The sequence below is a fragment of the Grampus griseus genome (genome assembly GCF_964374135.1).
Source record: "Grampus griseus genome assembly, chromosome: 7".
Taxonomy (NCBI): Eukaryota; Metazoa; Chordata; class Mammalia; order Artiodactyla; family Delphinidae; genus Grampus; species Grampus griseus.
The window spans coordinates 112,970,557-112,997,784 of NC_139001.1; the positions used below are offsets into that span (position 1 = coordinate 112,970,557).

A 27,228-nucleotide genomic window follows, 5' to 3' on the forward strand; every position below is an offset into this window, starting at 1 on the left:
TATAGGAATACTTTTCAAAAACACTGTGTTTCAACACAAAAGTATTAACTAGGGTCTTTTATTGAGAAAACTAAGTGTTTGCCACTAAGCTTATTATCAGAAAAAAGGCACTCAATACTCTGTCACAGAATTAACTTGAAAAAATATTAAGCAATATAGGAATTTATTAAGGTCCTAAAAGGGGCAACTAATTCTTATGCTGCTGAAATAAAATTAGACAATTACCATTAACCTCATTATTGAAGTGTTAATAATGGTGGTATGACTCTAAATCACCAATTATATGTATCACTGTATGTGATACAGTGACGTGACTCCCATACCAGGTTGCTCAACCACAGAACTGTCAGTAACTAAAAAAACGAAAGGAGAAAGGGCTACAGGACTAGAAGATGTATGGGGTAAAGGCATGCAGGTTTACCACAAAATGATAAATTTTAAATCTCATCAATCTCGGAAAAAGATACATGCCCACATTTAGGAAACAAGGTAAGTACCAGTGAAGTCCCCTTCCACAATGCAGGCCACCTCTGCAAAGTGCCTCCAGCTAGTGGAAGCAATGCTGGCTGCCACGGGCAGTATATCTCCAATGTGTGTGCACAAAAGGGCTGTGTACTTCTTCAGCAAGGAACCAACCCCCATTAGTTCAGGACCTGAAGGGAAGATTTAGACAATTTCATTTGCACTATTAAAATTTACTTTGTAAATAAACTTCATCGTTCCACTAGTCTACTCTCATCTATACATATTTTACCTATAATAATTTTCTCAAACAGGAGCGGTTAATCTTACTTATTTAGTCCTTGGCTCCTTTTATATCACATAATTTGAGAAACTGAATTTGGATATGCTGATTTTTATACACTGCACTATATAGTATCTAAAAACTTCAAGTAAAAATACTAAAGTCATAACTTAGAGTTCTAAAACCTTATATCCAATATACATGTTTTCTAAGTCCAAGACTTAATGCCTGAAAATTACTCCCAGTGAACAAAGTTAGGCATTTTTCAATCTTATAAAAATCTTCAACTTTTCGGAGCTTTCCTGGCGGTCCTGTGGTTAAGACTCCACAATCCCAATGCAGGGGGCCCTGGTTCGATCCCTGGTCAGGGAACTAGATCCCACACATGGCAGCGAAGATCCTGCGTGCTGCAACTAAGGCCCAGCACAGCCAAATAAATAAATATTAAAAAAAAAAAAAAAACTTCAACTTTTCCTCCTACATGGCTCTTAAAAGCTTTTTAGTTCTTGTAATTTTATGACATTGAGATGGTCACCTCTTTCAGACTGAAATGGTTCACCGATTTCAACCTGAAATTTTCCATCCTCTACAAGTGCCTAACGATTTTCAGGAAGTAACAAAATTGTTTTAGACTATACTGGCTATAAAAATATTAACAGGGCTTCCCTGGTGGCGGAGTAGTTGAGAGTCCGCCTGCCGATGCAGGGGACACGGGTTCGTGCCCTGGTCCGGGAAGATCCCACATGCCGCAAAGCGGCTGGGCCTGTGAGCCATGGCCGCTGAGCCTGCGCGTCCGGAGCCTGTGCTCCGCAACGGGAGAGGCCACAACAGAGAGAGGCCCGCATACCGCAAAAAAAAAAAAAAATTAACAAAAGTAGCAAACCTTTCCATCACTGACAGAGAAAACTACCTTATAAAGAGGCAGGCACTCCTTTTGGAGTTTGTGGAAAGTGCTCTACTCTACGTTGTACACAGGACTGAGCACTTATGTATCATCCTATTTTCATTCTCACAGGCACCCTCAAGTCTTCTTAACCTAACTCTGTAGGTGAGCAATCTACAGCCCCCAGGAGACTTAGTCCCGTGTCCAACAGCTAATAAACCAGAGCTATAACTGAGATTCAGTCTTCCTTCAACAATAATGCATTCCTCCTACTACACCCATCTAGCTTACCAGGGTGACATACAAACATTAGGTCACTATTTTGTCCCCACATTATGTCAATCTCTAACAGTCCACAACTAACCCGTTGAATAAGTCTGATAAATCTTCTGTAAGACTGACCTGAACATAAAGGATGCTATTTCTCATGTCTGAGGAATTTAAATGTTAACACAATGAAATAAAAAATATTGATGAGTCTAATATAGAAATATCTGTCCAAAAAAAGTGGATGCAAAATGAAATCCCCCAAAATTGGTGCATCTAACAGTATAAGAACTACACATCTGGGCATGCAGAATAGGCATGTCAAGAAGCCTAAATAAAAAAGCCAAAATACACACAAGACACTTTAACATTTTAAGTAACTTACTAGAAATATCTGAAGTCTGACCAACATTTTCTCCTGGATAAAGTTTACTGATAAGTAAGCGCTGAAAACGCAGCAACAAATCCAATGAAGCAGATCTCTCATGACTATGTTGCTCAAAGTCTAGACATGATGATATCCGACGGGCAACATCTTTCAATCTGGCTACTGTCTGAGAAGCAATGTTTCTATGCAGGAGAAAGAGGATTGCAAAATTAAACAAGTTATGCTTGTTTTTAAAGGGGGAGAGGAGTTGTAAAAAATAAAAATCACAACATAAACTAAAATCAGAAATAAAGATCATACACCCAAGTGACCTGCAGCTGGCTTCCTTCCCCAAATGTGTGTCAGCTGTATCTGCAATAAGCACACCTCATTCAAAACTGAGCAGAGGCACACGGAAGACACAAGAGGTAGAATGATACCCTTTGCTTTATAGATGTGCTCCTAAGAGTTGCATGGAACAGTCCAAAATGATAGAAAAACCCTGTACAAACCTTTGGAAGGAAAAGTAACTTATTATTTTTTGTCCAAATCTGCATTTCAAATATAAATGTGACACTATCCTTAAAGACAAGACCCACTAGCATTTCTGCATCTGCCTCACAAGTGTGCCTTCAGACTTAATCAAGTAAACACCCGGGTGGGCCATGTGGGGGGATACCCAGGGCTCAGAAACTACAGGAAGGAAGACAAAGGGGGCACAAATAAAACAGGTCAGAGTAAGAGATGCTCAAAGAACACGGCAGCAAGGAAAGGAGCAGAGGATCCAATTCCAACTGCAGGATCCAACTTGAGCCATGAACCATCAGTAAGTAAATGGGGAGAAAAGAAAGTACAATTAGAAGAGTAGTAAGTGTTCTGTTTCCATGAGCAGAATGCAAAGGAACCTGGGCACAGAGGTCAAAACAAGGAAGGGGAGTGGACACAGTGGACACTGTAGGTGATGGAGTGCCAGGCTGCTGGCACTAGATTCTGCAATGCTGAGCCACCAGTTTTGAAAGGAAAGTGACATCCTGTTTGTGTCCGAGAAAGGGAACTAAAGTCAGTGAGAAAGCAGATTTTAGAGGGCACAGGGAACACCAGATAAGACCCTGCCACCCAGGGACAGTCTTGGCGCCAGGTGAACAAGGTCTGATCCGTGATACTGAAGACAGAAGGAAGGAAGTTAGTGAAATTAAAGAGCCGAAGCAGATGGGCTTCCCGGGTGGCGCAGTGGTTGAGAGTCCGCCTGCCGGTGCAGGGGATACGGGTTCGTGCCCCAGTCCGGGAGGATCCCACATGCCGTGGAGCGGCTGGGCCCGTGAGCCATGGCCGCTGAGCCTGCGCGTCCAGAGCCTGTGCTCCGCGACGGAAGAGGCCACAGCAGTGAGAGGCCCGCGTACAGCAAAAAAAAAAAAAAAAAGAGCCGAAGCAGAGCCTGGAACTTCTGTCAGTGTAGCTCCACCACAGCAGCCCCAACCCAGCCAGAAGGGTGAGAGCCAGCGGCTGACAGCTGGCACTGTCACTGGGGAGGCGAGTCTGGAGCCTCTGCACAACACCAGGCCACGGAAGAGGATTCTGCTCCACTTCTTTGATTTCTAACGTAACAGCAGGTTTGAGGAGAACCTCTGTCAATCGCACCAACCCCCAGCGTTCATCCACTACAGCAGTGGAGTGAGGACAGGAGCAGAAGACACACATCAACTCACGTCCACAGAGTTGAGAAGAAAGAGCAGTAGGGACCCCTGGCTTGTGCTCAGCACTCCCAGCCACACAAAACCAGGTGGATGCTCAGGGCCTCACCTGCGGTCCACCTCACCTTTCTGCTCCACGACCTGATAACCTGACCTGATAACCATATCACAATAGAAGAAAAGGTCTGGAATCTGGGTTTTATGCCATACATGATGGAGCAAAAGACAGTAATAAAATACAATACAAATGTTAACTTATTTCCCTAATACAAAATTCAGAATCATAATCAAAGTGTGTAATTCTGATAGAGTTCATTAATTTAAACATCTTCACAGCTCTCTATTGCCAAATATAAATGGTTTTCTGTGGTTCTTCGCCAGCATAAGAGTTACTCTGAAATCTGTTTCATGGCTTACTTTTGGGAAGCTGCAGTTTCTCCAACCTGTCTTCCAAAGAATAAAATATAGGAAATGTCTCCAAAATCTCCAAAACGTAACTCTTTAGACTATTTTTCAACAACTGCATCAGTCAAGAGGTATTTAGACTCCATACACTGAGTCTCCTTTAGTCACAGACACTTAAGGTAAGAAATAAATGTTAAAGTTTATCTCTGCAAGGGGAGGGGCACATCATCTATGCTTATGAAAGGACCCTGGAGCATAGGCATTCTGTTAGTGAGAGGGCTGTACATGCATTTTTCTTTTTCTATTTTCCAAAAATTTTTAAGGTACTATTTACTCCATGTTTCAGTTTTTGTTTTGTATTTTCCAAACAGGTACATTTTCATTATAAATCTGCTGTGGAGCCAACTCCTCCCTGCATGCCAAAGGAACCAAAAGTAAAGAGGAAGGTTCAGAAGACAATGTGCGAGGATGGGCTAGAGAGCACTGTCCAACGGAAAAGTACTGCCAGGAAGTCACATGTGTACTTTAAAATGTCTACCAGTCACATAAATAAAGATAAAAAGAACATGTAAAATCAGTATTAATAATGTACTTACCCCATATATTTAAAATATTATCATTTCAACATAAAACCAATAAGAAAAAGCATTGAGATATTTATATTAGTTTTTCGAAGACACAAAGTCTTCAAAAGCCACCGTGTATTTTGTACATACAGCACATCTCAATTCAGATAACTAAATTTTCACTGCAAATACTTGATCTGCACTTAAGTCTCATAAAAATGCAGAGCTGAAAAGGTAAATTCATATGGCCAAGTTATTCCAAACATAATTACAAGTTTTCTAATAGCTGAATCTAATAGCTGAATGTCTAAGTTTTTTAATTTTAATTTTAATAAAAAATAAAAACTCAGTGACTCAGCTACACTGGACACCCACAGGCAAACGTGGCAAATGATTGCCAGACTGAACAGCACAGGGGTAGGTAGGCTAAGATGGACAGGTCTCTACACACCAAGGGAACAAGTAGTCTGAACAAGCAGGAGAGCTGGCCCCTCATGGGAACAGTAACCTAAGACAGGACTGAGGTCAGAGAACCCAGCACTGGCTCTCTGCCAGTGACACCAGCGGGCCCAGACACAGCCTCCTCGGCAAAGGAAGGGGCAGTCAAGAACACGGAAAATCACATCTTGAGATACTGCTTTTGCTTTAAAACTTCTCCAGAGATCTTTACCTTTTCACTCCAAAACACTCAATGTTCATTTTCTCACTTGACCCTCGATTAACTCTGCAAGATAAACACTGCTCTTGCTGCTACTGCCACAGTTACCATGCTGGGCAGGTGTCAGTGGCCAGCTTTAGACAAGCAGGCGCAACTGCAATTTTCTAGGAACAATTCCCAAGCTCTTGTCACTGCCACAGCTGCACTGACTTAATTCACTTTATTTCAGACTGTTATAGTGAAGATCAGAATGCGTGAATACTGATTTTAAAAATCATCACCACATTATAAAAAATAGGAAACAAGGGGTTTTTTATTAGCATTTACTAAAATATATGTCAGGAACTAGCTCTAAAACTTCCTCTTTTAAAAGCCCAGCAAATTCTGGTGTTTCCAGGTGTGAAGGGCAGGCCACCCCACGCCAGTACACCGCCCACCAATGCCCTGGACTTAGGTACCTAAGCCAACCCACCAGGCCCTCTTTCCTCTCTGTATAAACAATAAACCAGGAGCCAGGTTTACACAGAGCGGAGCTGTGTTACATAAAGGAGCAATAATTTTTCCTTGTCTAACAAATGCCTTTCAGAAACCACCCAGCTTTTTTGCTCTTTCTGAAGGACACCGCAACGCAGGCTGACATTCTTTAGCAAACAGTGACTGACTACTTCAGCCCTTACCAAGGTGAGTCTCTGCGTATATTCTGACTCTGACTGATTCTTACCTCCTTCTGATCAGTCCTTTGACAATAACGCTCACCATTCGTTTACTTACTTCAGCTTTTGAAAGTTGTCTTAGAAACTAATAGATATAATTGTATGATATACAGAATGAGGCAAGGACACAACCAGTTTAAAAAAAAAATCTTACCATGATGATTTTCACTTGTATCTACCTGCTTACTAACGAGGCTAAGAACCTCATCCTAGGTTTATCACACACTCCAATTCTCTCTTGTGTGAAAACTTTTAGAATCTCCAGTTCTACTTCATACATTCTAACCTCTCCTCTCACCTACATTTAAGAATCTGCTCTAAAGTCTATCCTAGGTAATTTTCAAAGTACTTCATCAACAACTAAACACATTTTTGAGACCCTAGTACTCGATCTCACTATCTTAATATGAAAACCAATAATCCTCCTAATTAAAATATGTCTAATGCTATTTACCTAAGAAGCTGTTGTATGAGCTGAACCAGAGGCAAGCACTGTTTTCCAGAAGATTCATAGATTCCCGTATTAATAAGATCTTTATCCAGTGGAGTCCTACTTCTATGAAATGTCGAGGCATTCGCTTCCTGTTCATCAATTTCTTTTTCCTTCTGTGCTTCTTTTTTGGCTTCAATATCCTGTAATTCATGAAACAGAAACTGGTTACCAGTTATCTCAGTAGCAGGTATGAAGGCACCATGGGCTGAGCCCTGATCCCACAGCCTAGCTGTGTGCTGACTCACACACCTGGTGACAGTGGCCCACACCCACCCACTGGAAATCACGCCACTCAGTTGCTCAGTTTCTAAACAGACGATTTGTCCTACAAACCCCGTGTCCAGGCTGCCAGTGCTAATGGTCTCCAGCGTCCTTCTGTGAAGTTCCTAAAACCTCTACCCCTGCTTCTGGCTCTCACAACACCCAATGTGATCACCTAGGCAGAGTCTACCTGCTTTGTAAACATGAAGCAATAACCTACAGAATGGGAGGATACATTACCAAATCTTGTATCTGATGTAAGACATACAAATAAAGAAAGAATTCTGACAACTCAACAATTAAAAGATAAATGACCCAATTTTAAAATAAACAAAAAATCTGAACAGACACATCTTCAAAGAAGATATACAAATGGCTAATGAACACATGAAAAGATGCTCAACTTCATTAGTCATCAGGGAAATTCACATCTCCTAGGACAGTATAATAAAAAAGATAAACAGTAGCAAGCATTTGCAAAGATACAGAGAAACTGGAACTGTCATACATTGCTACTGGGAATGTAAAATGGTACAGCCACTTAAGAAAACAGTCTGGCTATACCTCGAAACATTAAACATAGAGTTACCGTAAAACTCAGCAACTCCACTCCAAGGCATACGCCCATAAGAAATAAAAACGTATGTCCACACAAAAACCTATGCACAGATGTTTATAACGGCATTATTCATAGTAACTTAAAAGAGAGAACAACCTAAATGTCCATCAGCTGATGAATTAAACAAAATGTGCTGTATCCATACAACAGAATATTGTTTACCGATTTTAAAAAGTTAAGTACGACATGAATGATACAACTTGGCTGAACTTTGAAAACACTATGTTAAGTGTAAAGCACCAGACACAAAAGGCCACATACTGTACAAATCCACTTATATGAAATGTCCAGAACAGGGACATCTTTAGAAACAGAAAGTAGATTAGCGGTTGTCAACGGCTGGGAGGAGTGGGGGATGCGGAGTGACTGTTAAGGGGCACAGGGTTTCTTTTTGGAGTGAAAGTGTTCTGAAATTAGATAGTGGTGATGGTGGTTGCACAACTCTGTGAATATACAAAAAAAAAAATCACTAAATCATACACTTTAAGAGACTGAATTTTACAGTAGATGAATTAGATCTCAATAATGTTATTATTTTAAAAAACTTTTAAAGGAGGTATCTTTTGCCAGTCAAATGCAACCAATATTCCTGAGGACCTATTATACACTAAGCATTGTTCTAGTAATCAAATTTACTGTGAAAAAGCACACAAGTTCTTTCCTACTGGGCTTTATTTTCTAATGGCAAAAGCCAGAACAAGTCTAAACACAAAGTCTTCCCCATTCTGAGGGGTGTGGGGACAAGGACCATGTCTAAGGGGCTAGACTGGAACTGTGCCACCTACTCTTCAGAATAAGAAGGACACAGACCAGACAGCTTGAAAATGTGCGTGCTTTTGACCCAATTTCATTTCTAGAATTTCTTCCTAATAATCATTCTTATACCCAATGACTTATAATCTTCAAGAATGTAATTAAAAATTATTTATAATAGTAAAACTATCTAAAACCTAAATGGTCAACAATAGGAAATTGTTTAAAAAAAAAAAAAAGTGATTCCCTTTCCATATGACAGACTTCCCCAAAGCAACAGAACAAATGGGCATCGCAGAATATTCAACACAAAAGACATGGCAACCTTATGAGTGGAAAAGATACAAACCACTGAGACCAGTTCTGGCATCATAATTAGTATTGTTAGTAAACATTTGCATTTTTGAAAGCCTGGAAGACCATACATGAAAAACATTAACAATGGTTATTCCTAAATGATGAGGGTTTTTCTGTTTATGCCTTTCTGTAGCTTCAAAACATTTTTGTTTTAAAACAAATGGCCTTTTGGCTATTTTTTCAGACATCTTAATTATTGTCATAGGGATCACAATCTGCATACTCTATAGCCCACCTCCCCCTCTCAAGGTACCACTCTCCAGCAGGACGCAAAGAATAACATATGCTAACTAAATTAACAGGTTCTAAAAATACTGCTTGGGGGGACTTCCCTGGCAGTCCAGTGGCTAAGACTCCGCGCTTCCACTGCAGGGGAGCGCGGGATGGATCCCTGGTTGGGGAACTGAGGTCCCGCATGCTGCACGGTGCAGCCAAAAAATGTTTCAAAGTAATAAAAATAAATATAAAAAATAAAAATACTGCTTGGGTCTGGCCCACATGTGAACTGCCTCTGCCTGTTCGCTGTCATTGCTCCCATCAGGTGAACTATTACACTGAGCCACACAGAGCACAGGAAGAAAAGGAAGAGGTTTGGAGTCAGCAAACCTGTCATTCACTAGTCATGACACCTTAGCAAATCGCTAAACTTCTGTGGTATCTATGTCCACGCTTATAAAATGGAATTTTAAGACAACTTTTTCCACTCAATGTGAAAAACAATTCACATTTCCTGGCAAGAAAAGAAAAATTTACACATAGGAAAACTTTCTCTGTCCTTTGGCCTCCTCTCTGCCCCCTACGGTACATTGTTTACCTGCATTATGCATCGATCAGCCTTCCCTATCAGCAAAAATACCTGCTCAACCATAAACAGCAACATTCTCCTAGCATCAACAAGACAACACCCTCAAAGAAAACCCTCCTTCTTCCTCTTGTAAGAGGCCATGATGATGCTTAGATCTGGATTGTGTAAACTGTCAATAACACATCATTTAACGTACAGCCCTCTGTCTCAAAAAACTTACATAACTGAGCCTTGACTTGTAAGGAACGCAATAATTCTCAGAGCTTTCTGAGATTCTGTTCCTGGGTTATAATCCTCAATTTGGCTTGAATAAAATTTTCTATCTCTTTCTTAGATCGACTGATTAATTTTTTGTCAACATCAACATGGCTCACAAGGTTAAAAAAAAATGAAAGGAAACTACACAGCATAGTATCTGGAAAATAACAAGGTACACAAAGAATGATACTTGCAACTAAAATCATTACATTTATGATTTCCTCTAATTTTTTTCAATTTAATCAAAGTAGGTATATTTTCAAAAACATTTTTAATACACTCACTTCATCCAATTTTATCAGTGTAAGTTTTTAAATTGAAAACTATTATGACAATGAAAGCAACAAAAGAAGCTATGAATGGCCAATAAGCACATACAAATTAACACCCCACCCTACCTGCAGAATAGCTAAAGCTTTTAAAAAGACTGACACGCCTCATGTTGATAAGGTCAAGAAACGGCTAGAACGCTCATACACGCTGGTTCAGATGTAAATGGCACAACCACCTTGGGAAACTGTAAACACACACCCACCCCAGAACCCTGCAAATTCTAATTCAAACTATTTACCCAAAAGGAAAAACACGTGTTCACAATAATCGAATGTCTATCAACAGGAGAAGGGATATACCAACAGTGCCATAATCACACAATGGGGCACTCCTCAACAGCAAAAACAAAGTGACACTACAGAAGCCTCTTAGATAGCCTCATCGACCAAACAGCAGGCAGCAGAAGCAAGGAGAACTACAATCCTGCAACCTGCAGAACAAAAACCACAATCACAGAAAGATAGATGAAATGAAAAGGCAGAGGACTATGTCCCAGATGAAGTAACAAGATAAAACCCCAGAAAACCAACTAAATGAAGTGGAGCTAGGCAATCTTCCAGAAAAAAAATTCAGAATAATGAGAGTGAAGATGATCCTGGACCTCGGAAAAAGAATGGAGGCAACTAGAGAGAAGATGAAAGAAATGTTTAACAAAGACCTAGAAGAATTAAAGAACAAACAGAGATGAACAATACAATAACTGACATGAAAAATACACTAAAAGCACTCAATAGCAGAATAACTGAGGCAGAAGAATGGATAAGTGACCTGGAAGACAGAATGGTGGAAATCACTGTCATGGAACAAAATAAAGAAAAAAGAATGAAAAGGAATGAAGACAACCTAAGAGATCTCTGGGACAACATTAAACGCACCAACATTCGCATTACAGGGGTCCCAGAAGGAGAAGAGAAAGAGAAAGGGCTGGAGAAAATATCTGAAGAGATTACAGTCGAAAACTTCCCAAACATGGGAAAGGAAACAGCCACCCAAGTCGAGGAAGCGCAGAGAGTCCCAGGCAGGAAAAACCCAAGGAGAAACATGCCAAGACACATAATCAAATTCACAAAAATTAAAGACAAAGAGGGTCTTCCCTGGTGGTGCAGTGGTTAAGAATCCGCCTGCAGATTCAGGGGACACGGGTTTGATCCCTGGGCTGGGAAGATCCCACATGCTGCGGAGCAACTAAGCCCATGCGCCACAACTACTGAGTCTGTGCTCTGGAGCTGGCAAGCCACAACTACCGAGCCCACAAGCCACAACTCTTGAAGCCTGAACACCTAGAGCCCATGATCCACAACAAGAGAAGCCACCACAATGAGAAGCCTGGGCACCGCAATAAAGAGTAACCCCCCCTTGCCACAACCAGAGAAAGCCTGCGCACAGCAATGAAGACCCAACGCAGCCAAAAATAAATTAATTTTTTTAAAAAGACAAAGAAAAATTATTAAAAGCAACAACGGAAAAACAACAAATAATATACAAGGGAACTCCCATAAGGTTAACAGCTGGTTTCTAAGCAGAAACTCTGCAAGCCAGAGGGAGTGGAAGATATATTTAAAGTGATGAAAGGGAAGAACCTACAACCAAGATTGCTCTACCCGGCAAGGATCTCATTCAGATTCAACAGAGAAATCAAAAGCTTTACAGACAAGCAAAAGCTAAGAGAATTCAGCACCACCAAACGAGCTCTAAAACAAATTCTAAAGAACTTCTCTAAGTGGGAAACACAAGAGAAGAAAAGGACCTACAAAAACAAACCCAAAACAATTAAGAAAATGGTAATACAAACATACATATCGATAACTGCCTTAAATGTGAATGGATTAAGTGCTCCAACCAAAAGACACAGACCGGCTGAATGGATATGAAAACAAGACCCATATATATGCTGTCTACAACACACCCACTTCAGACCTAGGGACACATACAGACTGAAAGTGAGGGGATGGAAAAAGATATTCCATGCAAATGGAAACCAAAAGAAAGCTGGAGTAGCAATACTCATATCAGATAAAATAGACTTTAAAATAAAGAATGTTACAAGAGACAAGGAAGGATACTACATAATGATCAAGGGATCAATCTAAGAAGAAAATGTAACAATTATAAATATATATGCACCCAACATAGGAGCACCTCAATACATAAGGCAAATACTAACAGCTGTAAGAGGAAATCGACAGTAACACAATAATAGTGGGGGACTCTAACATCTCACTTACACCAATGGGCAGATCATCCGGACAGAAAATTAATAAGGAAACACAAGCTTTAAATGACACAATAGACCAGATAGATTTAATTGATATTTATGGGACATTCCATCCGAAAACAGCAGATTACACTTTCTTCTCAAGTGCACATGGAACATTCTCCAGGACAGATCACATCTTGGGTCACAAATCAAGCCTCAGTAAATTTAAGAAAATTGAAATCATATTAAGCATCTTTTCCAACCACAACACTATGAGATTAGAAATAAATTACAGGGGAAAAAACGTAAAAAACACAAACACATGGAGGCTAAACAATATGCTACTAAATAACCAAGAGATAACTGAAGAAGTCAAAGAGGAAATAAAAAAATACCTAGAGACAAATGACAATGAAAACACGACGCTCCAAAGGCTATGGAATGCAGCAAAAGCATTTCTAAGAGGGAAGTTTATAGCAATACAATCCTACCTAAAGAAACAAGAAAAATCTCAAATAAACAATCTAACCTTACACCTAAAGGAACTAGAGAAAGAAGAACAAAACCTGAAGTTAGCAGAAGAAAAGAAATCATGAAGATCAGGGCAGAAATAAATAGAAACAAAGAAAACAACAGCAAAGACCAATAAAACTAAAAGGTGGTTCTTTGAGAAAATAAAAAAAATTGATAAACCTTTAGCCAGACTCACCAAGAAAAAGAGAGAGAGGACTCAAATCAATAAAATGAGAAATGAAAAAGGAGAAGTTACAACAGCCACCACAGCAATACAAAGCATCATAAGAGACTACGACAAGCAACTATATGCCAGTAAAATGAACAACCTCGAAGAAACGGACAAATTCTTAGAAAAGTATAACATTCCAAGACTGAACCAGGAAGAAATAGAAAATATGAACAGACCAATCACAAGTAATGAAATTGAAACTGTGATTAAAAATCTTCCAACAAACGGAAGTCCAGGACCAGATGGCTTCACAGATGAATTCTATCAAACATTTAGAGAAGAGCTAACACCCATCCTTCTCATCAAACTCTTCCAAAAAATTGCAGACGAAGGAACACTCCCAAACGCATTCTACAAGGCCACCATCACCCTGATACCAAAACCAGACAAAGATATGACAAAAAAAGAAAATTACAGACCACTATCACTGGTGAATATGAATGTGAAAATCTGCAACAAAATACTATCAAACAGAATCCAACAAGACATTAAAAGGATAATACAGGGCTTCCCTGGTGGCGCAGTGGTTGAGAGTCCATCTGCCAATGCAGGGGACACAGGTTCGTGCCCCGGTCCGGGAAGATCCCACATGCCATGGAGTGGCTAGGCCCGTGTGCCATGGCCGCTGAGCCTGTGCGTCCGGAGCCTGTGCTCCGCAACGGGAGAGACCACAACAGTGAGAGGCCCACATACCGCAAAAAAAAAAAAAAAAAAAAAAGAGGATCATACACCATCATCAAGTGGGATTTATCCAAGGGATGCAAGCATTCTTCAATATACACAAATCAATCAATGTGATAAACCATATTAACAAAGTGAAGAATAAAAACCATACGATCATCTCAAAAGATGCAGAAAAAGCTTTTGACAAAATTCAACACCCATTTATGCTAAAAACCCTCCAGAAACTGGGCATAGAGGGAACCTACTTCAACATAATATGTGTAAGTCCATATACGACAAACCCACAGCAAACATCATTTTCAACGGTGAAAAACTGAAAGCATTTCCTCTAAGATCAGGAATAAGACAAGGATATCCACTCTCACCATTATTATTCAACATAGTTTTGGAAGTCTTGCATTCTCTTGCATTCCTATACACTTAACAACGAAAGATCAGAAAGACAAATTAAGGAAACAATCCCATTCACCAGAGCAACAAAAACAATAAAATACCTAGGAATAAACTTACCTAAGGAGGTAAAAGACCTGTACTCAGAAAACTGTGAGACACTGATGAAAAAAATCAAAGATGACACAGATGGTGAGATACACCATGTTCTTGGATTCGAAGAATCAATATTGTGAACATGACTATACTACCCAAAGCGATCTACAGATTCAATGCAATCCCTATCAAATTACCAGTGGCGTTTTCTACAGAACTAGAACAAAGTATCTTAAAATTTGTATTGAGACACAAAAGACCCCGAGTAGCCAAAGCAATCTTGAGGGAAAAAAAAAAAAGGAGCTGGAGGAATCAGACTCCCTGACTTTAAGACTATATTATAAAGCTACAGTAATCAAGACCATATGGTACTGGCACAAAAACAGAAATATAGATCAATGGAACAGGAGAGAAAGCCCTGAGATAAACCCACGCACCTATGGTCAACTAAGCTACGACAAAGGAGGCAAGAATATAAAATGGAGAAAAGACAGTCTCTTCAATAAGTGGTGCTGGGAAAACTGGACAGCTACATGTAAAAGAATGAAATTAGAACACTCCCTACCACCATACACAAAAATAAACTCAAAATGGATTAAAGACCTAAATGTGAGACCAGACACTATAAAACTCTTAGAGGAAAACATAGGAAGAACACTCTTTGACATAAACACAGCAAGATCATTTTTGACCCACCTCCTAGAGTAATGGAATTAAAACAAAAGTAAACAAATGAGGGCTTCCCTGATGGCGCAGTGGTTGACAGTCTGCCTGCCACTGCAGGGGGCGCAGGTTCGGGCCCCGGTCCGGGAGGATCCCACAGGCCACAGAGCGGCTGGCCCCGTGAGCCATGGCCGCTGGGCCTGTGTGTCTGGAGCCTGTGCTCCGCAATGGGAGAGGCCACAGCGGTGAGAGGCCCGTACCACAAAAAAAAAAAAAAAAAAGTAAACAAATGGGACCTAATGAAACTTAAAAGCTTTTGCACAGCAAAGGAAACCATAAACAAGACCAAAAGACAACCCTCAGAATGGGAGAAAATATTTGCAAACAAATCAACTGACAAAGGATTAATCTCCAAAATATACAAACAGCTCATGCAGCTCAATAACAAAAAAACAAACAACCCAATCCAAAAATGGGCAGAAGACCTAAATAGACATTTCTCCAAAGAAGACATACAGATGGCCAAGAAGCACATGAAAAGCTGCTCCACATCACTAATTATTAGAGAAATGCAAATCAAAACTGCAATGAGGTATCACCTCACACCAGTTAGAATGGGCCTCATCAGAAAATCCACAAACAATAAATGCTGGAGAGGGTGTGGAGAAAAGGGTACCCTCTTGCACTGTTGGTGGGAATGTAAATTGATACAGCCATTATGGAGAACAGTATGGAGGGTCCTTAAAAAACTAAAAATAGAACTACCATATGACCCAGCAATCCCACTACTAGGCATATACCCTGAGGAAACCATAATTCAGAAAGACACATGCACCCCAATGTTCACTGCAGCACTATTTACAATAGCCAGGTCATGGAAGCAACCTAAGTGTCCATCGACAGACAAATGGATAAAGATGTGGTACATATACACAACGGAATGTTACTCAGCCATAAAAAGGAACGAAATTGGGTCATTTGTAGAGACATGGATGGACCTAGAGACTGTCATACAGAGTGAAGTAAGTCAGAAAGAGAAAAACAAATATCGTATATTAACACATATATGTGGAATCTGGAAAAATAGTACAGATGAACTGGTTTGCAAGGCAGAAATAGAGACACAGATGTAGAGAACAAACGTATGGACACCAAGGGGGGAAGGCGGGGGGGCGGGTGGTGGTGGTGGGATGAATTGGGAGATTGGGGTTGACGTACATACACTAATATGCATAAAATAGATAACTAATGAGAACCTGTTGTATATCACAGGGAACTCCACTTTGCTGTACAGTAGAAACTAACGCAACATTGTAAAACAACTATATCCCAATTAAAAAAAATAATAATACGAAAAGAAATAAATAGTTCCTTAGGAAAAAAAAAAAAGGCAAAAAAACAACATAACACTACATCCAACACAGGTGAATCTGAAAATCATTATCAAGGCAACATAAAGCTGACACAAATGAGTATATACTGTATGATTCCATTTATGGGACAATCAAAACTGGTAAAATTAACATCATCTGGGGGAGGCAAGAAAGTGTCCTAACTTCAAACACAAAGGGGCACAAAGGCACTTTCCAGGGTGATGGAAGTGATTTATATTATGATTGGGGTACCTGTCAAATTCATTTAAATAGACATTTAAAATGGGTACATTTTATCATACTTAATAATAACTCAATATTTTATTAAACTAGTAAAAAAATTTAATTACAGAAATATTTGGCTGTTACTAAAAGCTTTGTGTTTCAAGGTTTTTTTTAAATAATTCTGGCAAAGTGTCAGTCTCAGCTCACTGGGGAGTAAAATCACCTCCATCAGTGTGCGCGCGCGCGCGCACACACACACACACACACACACACACACACACACACTCCTAGGACCATACCTGGATTTCTGCAGTAATGGCTGCATTTAAGGCTGATTCTAAGCCTCCATCAGCCATCAAGCTGCCCACAAGAAGATCAATCATGAATCGACGACCTGGACTTACGTTAACTTCATTGCCTGAAACTGGAAAAGGTAAAGTGTTTTTCCCAATGTGAGGCAAGCACCATCCCCTCTGGCACCCCCTCCTGGGCCAACCCCACCCGACCCCTGCTCCTAGCCCCAGCCCACCTGCACAGGGCAGGAGAGCAGAGAGTGCCCGGGCCCGCTCCTCAGCAGTTGGCAGCAGCACTGACCACCCGCTCTGCAACACAGCCTGGGCGGCCGCCTGCACAGTACTCAACACGCCCGCACTGCTGGCCAGGGTCACCACCGTCTGCTTCAGGCTGTTGAGGAGGACGCTGCCCAGACCTAAACCAAGGAATTCTGGGTCAACCTGGTGACTGATGGCAGCATGCAACTGAAAGGAGAAAAACAATTTTCACTTAGAAGCCCTAAAAACAAATGCTTTCCAAATCTTATTAAAGATGGAATAATACCTCAAACTGAGTTTTACTCAAATAATAAAGGTAAAACTTCCAGTATAGGTATTTTTTTTAACCATACTAAAAATTTTTCACCTATAGTAGTTGAGAATCCATGGTAAGGTATTCTATAAAAGGAATTTTTTAAACCCAACTCTGAGTATGTATGTGGAAAAGATCAACAAAGAGGTTGAACCCTGTGGAAACAGCAACCTCTACCCCACCCCCAAGCACCCAAACCAAACACAGAAATAGTGAATATAACTAAAAACTATTAAAAGAGTAGACAGCCAAGCTGAGGGTATACAAGGAAAAGTATACAAGGGAAAGTTCTGGTTTAGCTCTTGAGACACACACAGCAGCAGCCAAGGGGTTCTGGGCTCAGAGAGCAGATCAAAGCCTTCTGAGACACAAAATGCTCAGGACAGCCCACTGAACCTGAGCTTCCTGTCAGCCAGCCAGGGCCTGAGGGCAACATACTACCCACACAAGGCTTTGGGCACAAAGAGACCCCACAGTGAATCAGAGACCTGGCCTGCCCTGTGAGCAGATGTGAAATCAAATTTATACCAATCATCTAGGTATGGATATCACACGTCAAGAACTGAACACCAAAACTCATCAAGAGCCCAAGGAACTCAATGGAACCTCACAGACACAAGTACAAAACTGCCCTCTGAGGACATCTCCACAGCCAAGGGCAAAGGGACACTCCACAAACCCTCCCCTAAGGGTGGCCTCATAGTCAAAAAGGACAAGCCATACTAGGTCACCACAAAGAAGTGTCACAGACAGGGTAAGAGGCAAAACGCATGTCCCAACAGATTTTAGCAATTTAAAAAACTGGAATGAATCCATAAAATAAGTAAATGTTCTTAGAGATCAAGGAAGGAACAGAAGCCAGAAGATGAGAATATAATGAGCAAATGAAAGCCCTGGAAAACACCAAAAATATAAATTCTGAAAATGAAAAAAACAGCTACAGGAATAAACACCTCAAGGCAGAGGAGTGAAGAGCCTGGGCCCCAGGTTCCAGCCCTAAACCTTTGTGCACTGGGTACCCAACCTGGGCAACATTCCTGAACCTCGTGCCTCCCCAGCTGTTCAATACAGATGGAGGGTCCCACCTCCCAGAGGGCTGGTAAGGGGATTTGATGATTCAATCAATATGTGTAAAGCAGTGCTCACATAAATTTTTTAAATAAACAGACAACTCAACAATATGGAACATTCAGCTAAATGATTCGTGAATTGAAAGAAGAGTGCTGAGTAAACCACCCAGAAAGCAGAACAGAAAGATTAAAAAGTGAGCATTAAAAAGGATAAACAGATTTTAAAATATCAAAGAAGTTGTGATACTTGGGAAAATAAAATGAGAAAGTTCAACATGCATTTAGTAGGACTTTTCCAAGGGGAAAGGTAGAAAAAAAGAAGAGAGCAATTCCAATGGTAAATAGTGAAGACTTTTCAAAACTTAACAAAGGTAAGTAATCTCAGATTGAACAAGAATCATAATCTCAAATTATATATACAAGAATAAATCCTGACCTAGATATAATGTATTAAAATATAAAACAAAGACAAAAACCTAAAAGGCTACCAAAGAGAAAGACAAATTAGCTACAAAGAAACAACAATTGCACTAATATAAGATTTCTCAGGCTTTCCTGGTGGCACAGTGGTTGAGAGTCCACCTGCCAATGCAGGGGACACAGGTTCGTGCCCCAGTCCGGGAGGATCCCACATGCCGCAGAGCGGCTGGGCCCGTGAGCCATGGCCGCTGGGCCTGCGCGTCCACAGCCTGTGCTCCGCAGCGGGAGAGTCCACAACAGTGAGAGGCCCGCGTACCGCAAAAAAGAAAAAAAAAAAAAAAAAAAAAAGATTTCTCATTGGCAAAAATAAAGGTCAAAAGACGGCAGAACATCTTCAAAGTGCTTTCTTCAAAGTGCTTATAAAATTACATATAACCTAAAGAGCTAAGCCCCATTAAATTATCTTAAGAGGTGTTAAAGGGACCCAAGTTTTCAGAGGTTGTAACTCACAGACCTTAAGGAAGAAATTTACTGAAGGAGGTACCCAGGAGGGAGGTGATGTAAGTAACAATGACAAAACAAATTGGTTTAAAAAAAAAAAAAAAAAAAGGACTATATGCCTGAGTATGTCCTCTTAAAAAATGATTATGATAATAATTGAAGGAAAGTTTAAAAATAATTACTACATTTCACCAATCCTAAGAGGTATTTTCTTTCACATCTTAACTCTAAAATCAGAATGTATCTTACACATTGCAATTTGGAGCGCTTTTCTTTTTAGCAGCACACACAAAAAAACAGTGTGCCTTGGAGTCAATGTAACAACAGACTATTGAACAATTCAAATACTGAAGATAGAAAGGGGAGTTTAGGTTTAATGCACCCTATAACCCCTATATTTTTCAGGAAGAGAAGTACTGATTAACTTAACACTGTGGAATTAACAAATATTTAATTTTTCTGTAACATGATTAATGTCCAGAAATCAAAATTTCAAAACTTAGGAACAATTAAAGGGATTTGAAAGGAAAAAACTTTTTTAGAAATTTGTTCAAAAGATAATAAAATGATGAACAAACTTACGCCAAGACTGAATTCAAATACATTAGTAATCACAATAATTGTAAAAGATTAAATCCACATAGTGAATAAAGACTCTCAAGTTGTATTCTTTTTAAGAACTGAGCTTTATGAGTCAATTTTTTAAAAGACACAACTAAAACAAAGACCTCGACAGACAGAACAAAGCAGTGGAAAAACAGATGGCATGAGGCAAATATGGACCAAATGAAATAGAGCCTAGAACATGTACAGGGTCTTTCTCCACAGCACCGACCAGAGCAGCAATGTCACTAGGAGACCATGGGAAGCAACAAAAAACTGGGCGGATCCATGACTAGGATACTACACCACAGATGCCCTGCTAAATGAGTTCCTACAGAAGACTTCTGGCGAAGGGAGATACTCTCCAAATTTCTGCTAATTCCATTTTGCAACTAAACATTACATTCAGTTCTGTGCTTTCTGGAAGCCAAGACAAAAAAGTGGAGGGAACAGAAGGGGTACATGATGGGTCACACAGCAACCCTCACATTATAAAGGGGGAAAATTACTTTGGTGAGAAAAACTGTTCTCTTAACATTAAGTCACAGGGTTTTATGACAAAGAAAAACACGACGATCAAAGATTTTAGCTACAGTTCTACTTGGAAAAAAAATTTTTGTAGCTTTTCTTCTTCTGACATTTAAACTTAACCTTCCCCCTGAGGAAGCGGAGGTACCCGTGGAGGACACAGAGCTTCCTGAATGGGGCTCCCCTCTCAGTCCAGAGGAGAGGCTGGCGACCACCTCCAGCTGATCTCCCAGTCACCTACCGTCTCACCCAGTCACCTACCGTCTCACCCAGTCACCTCTCCACACACAGCAACAGGAAATTCAAGACCGACTCCCTGATGAATGCCAACAAGCTGAATTTAGCAGTAATAACGCAGTCCATATATGCTCTTACCTGCATGCAGATACTGACTTCCAGGGTAAGCACAAAATAACTAGACTGAATTTTTTAAGCCTCATACACATTACACTCCATCATAATCTGACTTTAAAACACTTTAAAATTTTCATTAGCAGTTTATTCAACAGGCTAAACCCCATACCCTTTAATATGCATAAACATCATTACAAACGCATAAGACACTTACAAAATGAGGGAAAGGAAAATACCTGAAGTCGCAGAAGATTCAGTGTTGCCACAGCCATACACTCTTTCTCTTGGGGTGGGGGCCAGTCAGCAGTGCCATCCATCCCCTCACTCACTTGCCGTAGTAGGAGGTCTAACTGCTCAAAAGTCATTGAGCAGATGTCCACCACAAAAGGGACACGGAGGCCAATGGACCACTCAGAACAAGATGACCAAGCAAAACTCTATGGAAGAAACACAAGAACCTAAAATGAATCTACACATTCACCGATCAGCCTGTTCCACACGAGAGATTCACCATTATGAATGACGAAGGTGCCCTAAGTTACTACTCATTCATCCCTCTGATTGTCCCAAATGCACAAGCACCTTCAGTTATCTAACTCACATGCTAACAGTTTCCAATTTTCTCTCATTTCACTACCCCATCTCATTTGCCACAAATAAACAGGTAAAAAGTTTTTCAAAAATCTTTTCACTACCAAAATTAAGCAACTCAATAAGCTAAAATTAAACACTAAAAGCTATTCAACTAACCCCCAAAAAAGTCAGGAAACAATAAAGAAACAAAAAGGTGAGAGCAAACAAAAAACAAATAAACAATGGTAGACATTAAATTTAAATGGGTCTGAACATAAAAACAAACAGAGATCATCAGGATGTAGGAAAACAGAAACTAACTATACAGTATCTACAAGAAATCTACCTTAAATATAAAGATAAAATTGGCTTAGTAAAGGGATGGAAAGTGGCTTATTAATATCAGACAAAGTAGACTTCAGAGGAAGGAAATTACCAGGACTAAAGAGGGACATTATATAATGATAAAAGGCTCAATTCACAAAGAAGACAGAACAATAATGAATGTATATGCCCCTAACAACAGAACCATAAAACACATGAAAGTAAAATCTGAGAGAAATGAAAGAGTAACAGATAAATCCACAAATGTAGTTGAAGATATCAAAACTACCCTCCTAATAACAGACAGAACAAGCAGACAGAAAATTAGTAAGGATTTAAAAGAAATGAACAAAACCATCAATGAACGAGATAAAAATGACACTTATAAAAACACTTCACCCAAAGAGTTAAAATGCACAAAATTTTCAAGGATGCAAGGAACATTCACCATGATAAACCATATTTAAGACATAAAATAATTTTAACTATTTAAAAGAACTGAAATCATATAGAGTATGATCTCATAACATAATAAAATTAAGCTGAAAACCAAGAACAGAAACTAGAGATCAATAAGAATAAATCAGATGTATATAACTGGAAAAATCTCCAAGCACTTAGAAATTAAACAACAGGTTTCTACATTCCAATTAAAGTAGTAAAATACTGATTCTAAGTAGCCTGCAAAGAGTTATGTAGTATACAGTAATTCCTAGAGCAACCGCAAAAATAAAAACCTATAAAAAGAAATAGTCAAATTCAAAATAAATAAAGGTAAATGAAATACTAAAATAAATGTTCATTTATCCCCCAAAAAGACAAAAGAAGCAAAATAGAGGAACAAATAATAGAAAACAGACAAAAGCCAAACAATAAAATGGAAGACCTTTATCTATACATGTCAATTACAGTAAATGTAAATGATCTAAATACACCAATTAAAAGACAGATTGACAACAATAAAAAAAAATGCAACTATACATAGCATCCAACAAGTTCACTATACAGATAATGAGACAGGTGGGTTAAAAGTTAAAGATATAAATTTAACAAAACATGGACAGGACTTGTATGCTGAAAACACTGATAAATGAAATCAAGAAGATGCAAATAAATGTTTAGACATAACATTTTAATAGATTAGAAGACTCAATGTAGCAAAGATGTCAATTCTCCACAAACTGATAACAGGTTGAACACAATCCCTACCAAAATCTAAGCAAGATATTTTTGCAAATGTAGACAAGATTATTCTAAATTTTAACGGAAAGGCAAAGGGACTAAAATATAGACTTCTTAAATTTTTTTCAAATACATGGAAAAGTTATAGTACTCAAACACTAATTAAATGAAAATAAAACTGGAGTACCTACATTAAAATCAGACAAGAGACTTCAGAGCAAGGAAAAGCAGGGATAAAGTGGGAACACTGAACAACAATTAAAGGGTCAATTCACCAAGACAACCGAACAATCCAAAATGCGTATGCATCAAACAAAAGAGTTTCAAAATACGTAAGACAAAAATTGATAAACCCATCCTAAAATTCATGTGGAATCTCAAGGTACCCCAAATAACAAAAGGAATATTGAAAAGGAATAACGAAGTTGGAAAAAAGACTCAATTCCTAATTCAAAACTCACTACAAAGCTACAGTAATCAAAACGGTGTGGGTCTGGCATAAAGACACACTTACAGACCAACGGAATAGAATAGAGTCCATAAATAAACCCTTGCCTATATGGTCAAATGATTTCGACAAGTGCCAAGACCATTCAATAGGGAAAGAACAATGTTTTCTATAAACAGTGCTGGGAAAACTGCAAAAGAATCTATTTGATCCTTATCTTACACCATATATGACAATAAAGTCAAAATGGATCAGAGACCTAAATATTAGACCTAAAACTATGAAGCTATTAGAAAAAAAGACTGGAAAACCTACATGACCATGGATTTCTCAGATATGTATGACACCAAAAGCACAGACAACAGAAGAAAAACTAAAACTTTTGTGCATAAAAGAACACTATCAACAGAATAAAAAGAAAACCACAGAATGGGGAAAAAACAGTTGTAAATCATATACCTGATAAGGGATTAATACCCACAATATAACAAGAACTGTTACAACTCAAAAAAAAAAATCTAATTCAAAAATGGGCAAAGAACTTGAATACATTTCTCCAAAAAAGACACACAAGCACATGAAAAGATACTCAACATCTTTCCCATTTGGGAAGTGCAAATCAAAACCACAATGTGATACCACTTCATACCCACTGGGATGGCCTTAAAAAAAACAAGAAAAAGGAAAATAACCAGTGTTGACAAGGATGTGGAAAAATTGAAACCCTTGTGTGTATCTGGTGGGAATGTAAAAATCATGCAGCTGTTGTGGAAAAACAGTAAGGCAGTTCCACAAAGATTTAAACAGAGTTATCATAATGATCCAGCAATTCCAATCCTAGATATATACTGAAAAAAACCGAAAGCAGGGACTCAAACAGATACTTCTACACTAATATTCATAGCTGTATTATTCACAATAGCCAAGAGATAAACAACCCATGTGTCCACTGAAGGAGGAATGGATGAACAAAATGTGGGAGTTACATATTTTTATTATTAAGCCTTAAAAAAAAAATTCTGATACATGCTACAACATGAATCAATGTTGAAAATATTATGCTAAGTGAAATAAGCCAGACACAAATGGTCAAATATTATGTGATTCCACTTATATGAGATACCTTGAATAGACAAATTCATAGAGACAGAAAGTAAATTTCAGGTCACCAGGGGCTAGGGGAGGAGAAATGGAGAGTTACTGTTTAATGGGTACAGAGTTTCTGTTTGAGATGATGAAAAGGTTCTGGAGATGGATAGTAGTGATGGTAACACAATGCTGTGAATATACTTAACATCACTGTATGTTTTACCCTAATTTTTTTAATGATCAAAAGCATTAAAAAAAAAAAAAACTGACAGAACCAAAAAGAGAAATGGACAAATCCACAATTATTCTTGGAGATACCAACACCACCCTCCCCAAAGGAAGACAGAACAAACAGACAGAAAATCAGCAAGGATCTAGAAAAACTGAATAATACCATCAATGAACTAGATCTAATTGACATTTATAGAACACTTCACCCAATAATGGCAAAATATATCAACAGCAAAATACTCTTTTTAAGCACACATGCAGAACATTCACTAAGAGAACACAGCCTGAGATATAAAACAAACCTCATTCTGAGATATAAAACAAACCTCAAATCTATAAGAATTGAAATCATATAGAGTTTATTCTCTAACCACAATGGAATTAAACTAGAAACCAGTAACAAAAAGATAACAGAATGATCTCCAAACACTTTGAAACTAAACAACACACTTAATCCATAGGTCAAAGAGCAATCCACAAAGGAAATCAGAAAATATTTTGAACTGAACAAAAATGAAAATAATCAAGATTTGTGGGTGCAATTAAAGCACTGCTTAGAGGAAAATTTATAGCATCAAGCACTTATCTATTACAAAAGAAGAAATGTCTAAAGTCAACAACCTAAGCTTCCTCTTGAAGAAACTAAGAAAACAGTAAAGTGATGCCAAGCAAGCTGAAGAATGAAAAAAGGGACAAGAGGAGAAACCAATGAAATTGAAAGCAAAAGAACAAGGGGAAAATTAATGAAACCAAAAGCTAGTTCTTTGAAGAGAGCAACAAAATGGATAAACATCTAGCAAAACTGGCAAAGAGAAAAGACTCAAATTACCCATATCAGGAATGAAAGAAGGGATATCACTGCAGACCCAAAGACTTCAAAAGGTCAATAAGAGAACACTAATAAGGAAAACTTTATACATAAAAACTGGGTAACTTAGATGAAATTGAACAATACCTTGAGTGCCACAAACCAGGAACACTCACCCAAGAGGAAACACTCTGAATAATTCTATATTAAAGAAATTGAATTTGTGGTTAAAAATCTTTTGAGAAAGAAATCCCCAGGCTCCTATGGATTCATAGAAAAGCATTTAAAGAAGAAATGACACTAATTCTACACAACTCATTCCAGAAAATAGAAGAGGATGGAACACTTGCCTACACTTTTTATGAGGCCAGTTTTATCCGGATAAAAAGTCAGACAAGAAAGCACTAAAAAAACCACAAACTAGTATCTCTGAAGAGTCCTGACAGAAAAATCCTCAACAATGTATTAAGCAAATCAAATCCCACAATATAAAAAAAGAATAATACACCATGACCAGGTGGGGATTATCTCAAAAATACAAGGTTTGGTCAATATTTGAAAATCAGTCAATGTATTCCACTATATAAGCAGACTAAAGAAGGAAAACGTGATCATATCATGTGAGAATAAAAAGCATCTGACAAAGTTTAACATCACTCAGGATTTTAAAAAGAGAAAAACTTGAAAAAAGTAGGAGTTAAAGGAAACGTCCTTAATTTAATAAGGCATCTACCAAAAACAAACAAACAAAAAAGCATACAGCTAACATCACAGTTAATGGTGAAAGACTGAATGCCTTCCCCCTACAATCAGGAACAAGACAAGGATGCACCCCCTCCCTGCTCTTACTCAACATCATATTGGAAGTCCTGGCCAGTGCAATAAGGCAAGGAAAAGAAAGAAAAGGCATACGTATTGTAAAAGAAAACTGTCTCTATGTCCAGACAACAGAACTGTTTCTGAAGAAAACCGCAAGGAATCACAGCGAAGCTCCTAGAACTAATAAATGAGTTTAGTACAACTACAGGATATAAGGACTAAACACACAAGTCAATGGTACTTCTACATACTAGCAATGAACACTGGGAAACCAAAATTCTACAAAATGCCAAGCCATCTACTCAGTACCTGGGCAGGTCCGCAGGCAATCCCAACTATGTGTTTGGTATCCAGTCCTGGCAGCGCAGCAGGTTCTGGCTTGGTCACACGCAAGGTGTCAAAGTGCTGGCACTGGTCATTGCTCCCCCAGCTGTGGACCTCACTGTCCTCAGTCAGGGCCAGGCAGTGGGTGGAGCCTGCAGCTACATCAATCACCTTCTTCCCTGGGAGGAAAGAGGGATGCAGATACAGGTTCACGCCTATGACTTCTGTTGCAATAAAGATATTTACTTTAGGCCACTCAGGTCAGAAGGCATTTAATGTCAACTTCTAAAGGATAATTCATTGCTTTAATATTATCCACAATTCATCTGCCTTGTGTACATTACTAAAACCCCTGTTGTGTTTTACTAGCTGCAACTTATTAAGCCCTACAGCCTGCAAATAAAATAATTCTAGGGTATGAAAAGGATCTGTTCATTTTTCTCATCCATTCAGATTTTCATTCAGAAAAAGACAAGTGTACTTTTAATTAACTACTAGATCATATTCTCCTGTCCCAATGTATAACCAAGTGCACTCTTTTTA

General features: G+C 38.9%; 1 protein-coding gene across 1 annotated transcript in view; it reads right to left on the reverse strand.

The window, feature by feature from the left end:
• HERC2 (HECT and RLD domain containing E3 ubiquitin protein ligase 2) overlaps positions 1-27,228 on the reverse strand; it is a 230,085-nt gene that overhangs the window by 145,189 nt on the left and 57,668 nt on the right. Inside the window, exons 16-22 of the mRNA XM_082658482.1 lie at positions 26,671-26,864; positions 21,124-21,324; positions 17,077-17,305; positions 16,847-16,971; positions 6,750-6,928; positions 2,281-2,465; positions 498-653 (exon numbers count right to left, since the gene is read on the reverse strand). Coding sequence (XP_082514608.1) covers positions 498-653; positions 2,281-2,465; positions 6,750-6,928; positions 16,847-16,971; positions 17,077-17,305; positions 21,124-21,324; positions 26,671-26,864 — 1,269 coding nt within the window. The remainder of the gene's footprint in view (positions 1-497; positions 654-2,280; positions 2,466-6,749; positions 6,929-16,846; positions 16,972-17,076; positions 17,306-21,123; positions 21,325-26,670; positions 26,865-27,228) is intronic.